This window comes from Micropterus salmoides, unplaced genomic scaffold (assembly GCF_014851395.1).
Source record: "Micropterus salmoides isolate LMB-PRFRI ecotype aquatic unplaced genomic scaffold, ASM1485139v1 Ms_hic_scaffold_658, whole genome shotgun sequence".
NCBI classification, from domain to species: domain Eukaryota; kingdom Metazoa; phylum Chordata; class Actinopteri; order Centrarchiformes; family Centrarchidae; genus Micropterus; species Micropterus salmoides.
The window spans coordinates 1-8590 of NW_024044413.1; the positions used below are offsets into that span (position 1 = coordinate 1).

Here is an 8590-nt window from a genome sequence, read left to right on the forward strand (position 1 = left end):
GACAGAAACATCTCAAAGAACATGCAGCGTTCAACTGTCTATTTATTTTCTTAGGGGTTATTATGACAAGTTGGAACTTCTGATTCTAATTTTGAGTATAAAAACACTTGAAACAATAAAAAACACGTGTTAACATGATATTTTATGTCTGTAAGTATCATGTATAAACAATTGTAAAATAAAAAAATGTTTTATTCTGTCTTGTTTACAAAAGTCACTTAGATTTGTTGACTTGTTGAGGACAGAGGGTCATTGAAATCTAATAATTAAATGCTACAACTACTATTAATAAAACGTATTTCCCCGCAGACTATCTTTAGTTAAACTTTATAGTAAAACATCTGTTTTATTATCCTCAGCAAATGTGACCTTTATTTATTGAATCTTAGAAGATGAAATTACTTTACAAAACTAATGACAGCCAGAAATACACAGAAACTGAATAATAACTAAAGATTGTATAAAATACGACCATTAATTTCACTTGACACAAAATACAAACAATAACAGGAGATGGCGTTTCAGAAAAAGAAAATAACAGCGTATAAATAAATAAATACAAAGTTAATTTGTTGTTGATATGAAAACAAATGTATGAATTAAAATATAAAAGAAAATAAAAGTTATGAAAATAAAGTATCCATAAATAAGTACTAAATTATTAATCTACTGTTGATATGAAAATAACGTTTTAATAAATATGCTAATTAATATTTACGTCAGACTCTTGTGTTTACATTTTTCCAACGTTCCACCCTGACGTCACCCGGCCTTGCCCGCCTGTGATTGGCTGTGTGCGGCCCTTCCTGATAATCTCCGCCCCTCCCGCCCTGCTGCTCCTCCTCCGCTGATGCTACGAAGCGAGCGCCGCTGACCGTCCGGAGCTCCATCCCGGACAGATTACCGGGCCGAAAGCAGCGACTCACGCCGACACCGCCGAGGAACGAGCCGCCACACGGTAAGATCACCGGGCGGCTGCACCGCGGAGGTATTTCCGGTTAATCTGATGCCCCAGGGGAGGTAACGGTACCCGGAAAAGCCGTCTACGAGGGCAGGGGGCTGTCCGGTAACTTAGCTGTTCTGTCGTTTAATTCCCGGTAAACCGGGAGAGTTTGACAAGCTGACCCTCGTCGGTAACGTCTGAACAGATGCGGAGGCTCGCAGCTACCGGCGGCCTCCCGTTTTCTGATCCCGTTAAATTGTAAGTGCGTTGATACAAGACGAGTTCCATTATCGGACGCGGTCTGGATTCTTTGTTTTCTAGTTTAGGTTTTTTTTTTTCCTCGACAAACTTCTCCGTTTGTTTTTTTTAACCTACCTGTCCGCGCACAGACCGGACAGGAGTCACCGAGAGTGTGAACACGTGTGCCAAGCTTATAAACCGGCACGTTTACATTTAGCCAACATTACTTCCGCAGAAAACGCTGAACACGTCTCCGGTTTTCAGGCTGCACGCAGGTGGAAGGAGACGTGCACGTGTCCGATAATGGATGTCGCGGCAGATGTCGTTCATTCCTATGGAAGAATGAATCACTGTCGCCTCTTTTTAACACTTAACTAAATGTTTCTGTCCCGGTGACGCAGCGTTAGCTCGTGGCGTTAGCTGCATTTAGCCAGCTGATGCTAGCAGAAAGGGACTTCCTGATTTTTGTTTTTTTTAATGGGTCGTTGATACGTCAGGACTCTGATGGGGGATCTGGACTCTGTGTTGGCGGATAGAAAGCTGCACTTCCTGTTTGCTTCACTGTCTTCTGCTCTGTATTTAAAATCACCCAGCACCCTCTCTGTCTTCTTCTGTGGTTGTGTTTCAGGTTCTCGCCCGTTATCTGACCTCAGGGGTGAAACAGTCGGCCGGCGTCCTGCAGCGGGAGACGCCCTCCATCCTCAGCGGGGACACTCGGGGTAAACCTGCGGTCTCTTTAACACTGGCAGACGTGGTGAGTGTACCTGCGTAACCTGGTCCAGCTTTGGGAGCTGGTTAAGACCTGGATCTGGCTGTAGCCTCATAGTAATCCTCTAAAGAGCATTAGCGGGCTAAGTTTGGCCCTGGACTGTGGCAGGCGGAGAAAAGGGGCTTCACTTCAGGTTTGTCAGCATGATGCAGATTTCTGAATCCTACAAGCAGAAGAACTCGCTCTTCAACGCCATGAACCGCTTCATCGGCGCCGTCAACAACATGGACCAGACGGTGATGGTGCCCAGCCTGCTGCGGGACGTCCCGCTGGACGACGCAGAGGACTTGAAGGCGGTGAGCGGCGCTAACGGCACCAACGGCGGCGCCTACTTCCAGCAGGTCGGCGACATGTACAGCTCGTACGTGCTCCTCAAGTCCATCCGCAACGACATCGAGTGGGGCGTCCTGCAGGGCGAGGAGCGGCGGAAGGAGAAGGCGGTCGTGGTCGAGGCGGCGGCGGCAGAGGAGGACGACCTGGAGAAACAGTTTCATTTCCACCTGAAAGGACTCCACGCCGTCCTGTCCAAACTGACCTGCAAGGCCAACACGCTCACGACCCGCTACAAGGAGGAGATCGGCTGCGGGAACTAACTTATAGACACTATTGTAAACGTCTGTGCAGGCGGTTTAAACGCGTTTTAGCTCATTAACTACAAGTCTGTTTACTTACTGTGAGGAACTGTCGAAATATAAACGAGCATCGGGCATAAATATGTTTTCAACACGGTGAATCTGACCGGACGTTTGATGCCCGCAGCTTTCGAGAATTCGGAGACACGTTTCAGTTTGAAGCAAATCTGAGAGACTTGAAACTGCTGCCCAACAGAGACCTTTTTAAAACTCATGGTTGGTCTTACTCTGTGTTCGGGGAGGACCTGGTCTTGAAATTGTGAAAACTACTGAAACAAAAGGGGACCCGAGTGAGATCCCTGAGGGACTAAAACTCCGACTATCTCGATCCTGACCGTTTCAACACGTCTCTTTTGGGTCCCCCAACTTTTTAAATGCTAGAAAAGATAAAAGTCACTTTGTCCTCCTTTTTGTTTGGCTTTCTGACCTCCGTCCTCGAACGAGCCAACTGCACCGCCACACATTAACAACTTTAACCCGAAGTCCATTAAACTTTAATGGGCAGCAGATTTCAGGACTCCCGGGTTGGTTTTCATGGAAGGAAACGCTGATGATTTGTAAAGTTAATGAGCTCAAAACGCGCAGAAACACCGGCGCGGTTCATTAAAGAGCATTTATGTCCATCACAAAGGGACTGCGGGACGTCGGGGTTGGACACCGGAAAGCTGCTGTTGTCTGCAGGCGTCTGTCCGACTCAGCAGGTTCACTGTGGGTGTCTGTTTTTCTTGGGACTGTCTGCACTTTGTTTTCAGGGTTCGTCCGCCTGTTGTCTTTTTGTCCGTCCTCGTCCCCCCGCTTCATGCTGTACATTCAGGAATGTTTAATATCTGGTAATCCTGCCTCACATGTTCACAGCTTCATTTTGGCCAGCGAGTTAATTTTCGGCAGACTGATGTTACTGAATATTTTTGGGTTTTAGTTTAATCTGGTGCTAAACTACTGAAAACAGACACATGAAGCACTTTAACAGTTTCTGGACAATCTGATCCTAGTGGAAAATAATTGATGTGTTGAAAACGTTGCCCAGCGGGGACGGGATGATCTGATGAAGACGTTAAAATGGGTCAGACGCGATCGGTGAATCCACCGTGACGAGCTGCGGGCCTCCGGTTACCTTGATGTAAAAATAATTAAAGATACACTTTCTCATTTTGTCCCACAAACAAACACCGGAGAACATATCAAACTGTCTTTAATTGAAGGTCACCTGAGGCTGGAGCAGCAGAGAACAGCAGCTTCATGGTCGAAGACATTTCTGTGAAAATAATAATGTAACGTTACAGAGCTACACATTTTTCTATTTCATGTCCAGCTTGGCAATTAAAGGTTTTTGATGAGTATTCTGGTGTTTTGGTTCTTTCTCAGAGTGCAGGCGTCCGTTTTATTACTGAAATCCATTTACACTTTTCACAAAATTCTGCATGTATTTAAGCTCAATTGTTGAAAACTAACAATAAAACACACATTTAAGAGGAGAGACTGTGGTATTTATAACTGTAGTACATGTATGTGGAAACGCAATCACAACCGCATCAACACCCCAGTATGACATTATCTGTACAGTACGGAGTATAATACTTATTCTTCTGCATCATGTGTTTGTTTAAATGTCTGTTTTATTATAACACCTTTGGAAAAGTAGAACAGATTCAGACGTTACTGTTGCATGATGAGTACGAGCTACTTTATAAAACAGAAACGTGACCTTGTCCTGAAGCGGAGTTAAAATAACTGCATGAAAGGGTTAATTTGCTGCTGCGCGCGTATTTCAGAACTTTTAAAACTGGATAATCTAAATTTAACTCATGAAAAAAAGTGTAGAAGTTCTTCAGATGTGTATTTTTCATACCAATGCAAATGTTTTCTGTTTGGTGGCCCGACCTGCGGAGAGGTCATAAACTGGGATTTGTGGGTACCAAAATGCTGGACCCCACGTATAAAGGGGGCAGGTTGAGACCAGGTTTTAGTCTTCACAGGATGACAAGAGTGCGTCATTGATCTTCTGTTAATGGAATCTCTTGGCTTCTGGCTGGGACGCTGCTCTGTTATTAGATCAGTTACTCAGCAGCAGCCGACAGAAGCTTCACCCAGAGAGTTCGTGTGCTGCTTCTGTCGGCTCCATCAAATTATCGATGTGTCGTCTAATTTATGAAGTTACGTTCGTCCTGCTTTAAATAAACACTTGTTGTTGTTCCCGTGGTTTGTTTAGTGAAGCAGCGAACACGGTGACTCTGTTTACTGTGTGTGAATTTTATTTACTTATTTATTTTACAGGTGCTCAGACTGCAGTTCTGGGCCCATTTGTCCCTGATTCACCACGACCAGAGACCAGAGACCAGATCTGGTCTGAGACCCTGGAACATTTTGAGTCAAGTGTTCAGAGGAGTCAGGAGTAGAAACAGTATCAATACCACAGTGTAGAAGTACCAGCACAGTGTAGAAGTACCAGCACAGTGTAGAAGTACTACCACAGTGTAGAAGTACCAGCACAGTGTAGTAGTAGTACCAGCACAGTGTAGTAGAAGAAGTACCAGCACGGTGTAGAAGTACCACCACAGTGTAGAAGTACTACCACAGTGTAGAAGTACCACCACAGTGTAGAAGTAGTAGTACCACCACAGTGTAGAAGTACTACCACAGTGTAGAAGTACCACCACAGTGTAGAAGTAGTAGTACCACCACAGTGTAGAAGTAGTAGTACCAGCACAGTGTAGTAGTAGTAGTACCACCACAGTGTAGTAGTAGTAGTACCACCACAGTGTAGTAGAAGAAGTACCACCACAGTGTAGTAGAAGAAGTACCACCACAGTGTAGTAGAAGAAGTACCACCACAGTGTAGTAGAAGAAGTACCACCACAGTGTAGTAGAAGAAGTACCACCACAGTGTAGAAGTAGTAGTACCACCACAGTGTAGAAGTAGAAGTAGTACCACCACAGTGTAGAAGTAGAAGTAGTACCACCACAGTGTAGAAGTAGAAGTAGTACCACCACAGTGTAGTAGTAGTAGTAGTACCACCACAGTGTAGTAGAAGTAGTACCACCACAGTGTAGTAGAAGTAGTAGTAGTACCACCACAGTGTAGAAGAAGTAGTACCACCACAGTGTAGTAGAAGTACCACCACAGTGTAGAAGTAGAAGTACCACCACAGTGTAGTAGTAGTAGTAGTACCACCACAGTGTAGAAGTAGTAGTAGTACCACCACAGTGTAGAAGTAGATAGTAGTAGTTTTTTAACTGTCTCTTCAGTGTTTGCACGAGCTGCTTCTTTCTCTCCACACAGGAGTGAACGTGTTCTGTCCCTGATGGGAATCTGTATCTATGTAAATGTTAAACGGTCAGTTGTTCCCAAGCTGAGCTTTACGATGATCTACAGGAAGCAAGAAAGAAGAGTGAGACTCAGCAGGTTTTACAAAACATTTCAGCCTGAACCTGAACCGCCACACGTTGGCGTCCCGGCAGAATCATCGTCCGCTCAAAGAACTCGATGGACTGAGTTGGACTGCAGGTTTACAGAAGAACCTTTTGAAGCGTCGGGTTTTTATTTTTAATCCCAACTCCTCAGCAGACATCACGCTTCATCCTGGTTCCTTCAGTTCTGCTGGGGGGTAAAGGTCACGTTAACAACCTAACTTGGAGGTTTGTTTCTAATCTGTTTATCTTAACGCTTCCTTGACCAATCAGAACCCGTATTACTGAAACAACTTTAATAATCAGAAGAAGTTGTAAATAAATATCATTATTGTTTGTTCAGATGTTTATATTGATGTATTTTTGAATCCATGTTCCCTCCAGCGTGGAACCTGCTGTGCTGCCTCTGACGCCCAGCAGGGGGCAGCAGGACTGTGCAGCACAGGCTGGATCTGTCCTGCTCCTCCTGTGCGGAGACTCTCAGTCTGACCGGCCGTCTCCGCCATCCTGAGACGCAGCGTCCGGGACACACAGCTCAGCCAGAATCACAGCTGAGCTAGAAGCCAAACGGCAGGTGAGCAAACAAATACAACAACAGAAAAGTAAACACCGGGGCTCTTCATCCTCCTCCTCTCTCCCCTTGTCAGCACCTGAAGAAGCAGAAGTTCACCTACGACCCCGTCACACAGAAGAAAGGTTTCCTGGAGGCCCGAGTTCTGGAGCTCCTCAGGAACCTGCTGTCCAAGTAAGGAACCTCTCAACGCTGGATAATGTGTCATTATATAACATGATGTGAAGCCGATGCAAGTCTTTGATAGGAGGAGTAATATTGTGAATATTAAATATCTCTGAATGGATTTCATCACGTATATATTTATAGATATTTTGAAACCTCGTCATGTCCCATCTGAATATATTTCATGTCCTCACTCTACAGATTTCCTTCTACAGTCCCGCAGCAGCCTTTCCCTCAGACCAGGTCAGCACATTCTTCTTCTTCTTCTTCTTCTTCTTCTTCACATGCTCACACTAAATGAACTAACACTAAATACACTTGCTACTGTATCAGCTTCAGATTCTACTGATCCACTGCTCACACTGATATTACTGACATTACATCTGACCTGGACCTCATTAGACCTGGACTCCACTACATTTCAGGCCAAATGCTGCACTTTTTACTCACTCTGCACATTATTAACACAAACACACAGTAACTATCACATGTTGATGGATCATGTTAGCTTCAGATAGCCAGCGCTATATAAAGGATGCTTTATACTGTTACTGGGACTCGAACACAGTACTTTTACACTGTGCCGCTGCTGCTTTTGCTTCTTCCACCGCTGCTTCACATCATCATCTCCATGGAAACACTCTGATTATTGTTTCTTGTCTGCAGCTTCACTCACTGATGGATTTTCAAACTGTTCACTTGTCACAAACCTGTGGACTCATTTCTTCTGTCTCTTCCAGGCTGTTGGGGACACGCCCTGAAGACTCGCTTCCAGCTGACACCACGAGTCCCAGCAGCACCTGTTCTGGACCAATAAAGACCTTGTGCTGTCGGTCATCTTCCACCTTTTAGGAAAACTTCAGCCACTTCCTGTTTCCCGCTCCATAACCCCCAGCTTCTACCTCTCCAGAACACCGGGAGGGGACACGGCCCCCTCCCGAACCCGACGCCGCGGGACCGGCTCCGGGTACCCGGCCGCACGCGGGATTCGAACCACCGCTGCACTGCCGCCTCGCGGTCGCCATCGAACCCCACGCCGCCACCGAGTCCCCTTCACAGCTGAACCTTTTCTCCGGGCGCTTTTATCTTCTCACTTTGGCTGTTGGACTTCAAAAGTCACTGAGCCTCATAAGGATCGAACCCACAACCTCAGAGCTTCTGAGCAGCCTTCTAACACTCTGAGCTGTTTGATCTGAGACACTGACTCTTTCTTTCTTACAGCTTTTCACTTCTTCCTTTGGACCACCAACTTCAAAAGTCTCTGAAAGGAGTGAGGATCGAACCCACATCCTCTGAACACCTGTAGAGGTTTCTAACACTCTGAGCCACGGGGCCAGAGACTCTGACACTAACGTGTTGTCAGCTCTTCAGTCTTTCCTTTCAGGGTCGGACCTCAAAATTCATAAAGTTATTTAAGGATCGAACCCACAACCTCAGAGCTTCTGAGCAGCCTTCTAACACTGCGAGCTGTTTGATCTGAGACACTGACGCTAACGTCATGTTGGTTTCTCAGTCGTTCTTCTGGGGGCTGGTCTTCAAAAGTCACTGAGCTTCATAAGGATTGAACCCACAACCACCAAACAGTTCTCTACCAGTTTGAGCCACTGGACCAGACAGATGAACAATCTTTCTTCACACTTTTAATTCTTTCCTTTAAACATCAGCTTTCAAAATACTCACATGAGGATCGAACCCACAACCTCAGAGCTTCTGAGCAGCCTTCTAACACTCTGAGCTGTTTGATCTGAGACACTGACTCTTTCTTTCTTACAGCTTTTCACTTCTTCCTTTGACATCTGACTCCAAAATGACTCTAAAGGTTTGAGCGAGGATCGAACCCACAGCCTCAGAACACCTGTGGA

The 8590-nt window shown here is 45.5% G+C and overlaps 1 protein-coding gene and 1 long non-coding RNA gene across 4 annotated transcripts; both read left to right on the forward strand.

Annotated features, from left to right (window-relative positions):
- The first annotated feature begins 913 nt into the window (after positions 1 to 913).
- On the forward strand, positions 914 to 3924 carry LOC119891019 (mid1-interacting protein 1-B-like). Of its 2 annotated transcripts, none has more exons than XM_038702371.1 (2): positions 914 to 958; positions 1812 to 3924. In XM_038702371.1, exon 2 carries the CDS (start codon positions 2096 to 2098, stop codon positions 2543 to 2545), a length of 450 nt encoding a protein of 149 aa, XP_038558299.1. In that variant the 5' UTR covers positions 914 to 958; positions 1812 to 2095; the 3' UTR covers positions 2546 to 3924. The 2 variants fall into 2 exon arrangements, with proteins under 2 accessions (XP_038558299.1, XP_038558300.1); XM_038702372.1 differs by lacking the exon at positions 914 to 958 and adding an exon at positions 1183 to 1201.
- A 1799-nt stretch (positions 3925 to 5723) lies between these two features.
- LOC119891020 lies at positions 5724 to 8139 on the forward strand. Of its 2 annotated transcripts, XR_005442384.1 has the most exons (4): positions 5724 to 6566; positions 6640 to 6737; positions 6930 to 6971; positions 7469 to 8139. It is a non-coding gene; the product is annotated as an uncharacterized LOC119891020 (long non-coding RNA). The 2 variants fall into 2 exon arrangements; XR_005442383.1 differs by having other exon boundaries at positions 5768 to 6737.
- The last annotated feature ends 451 nt before the right edge of the window (positions 8140 to 8590 follow it).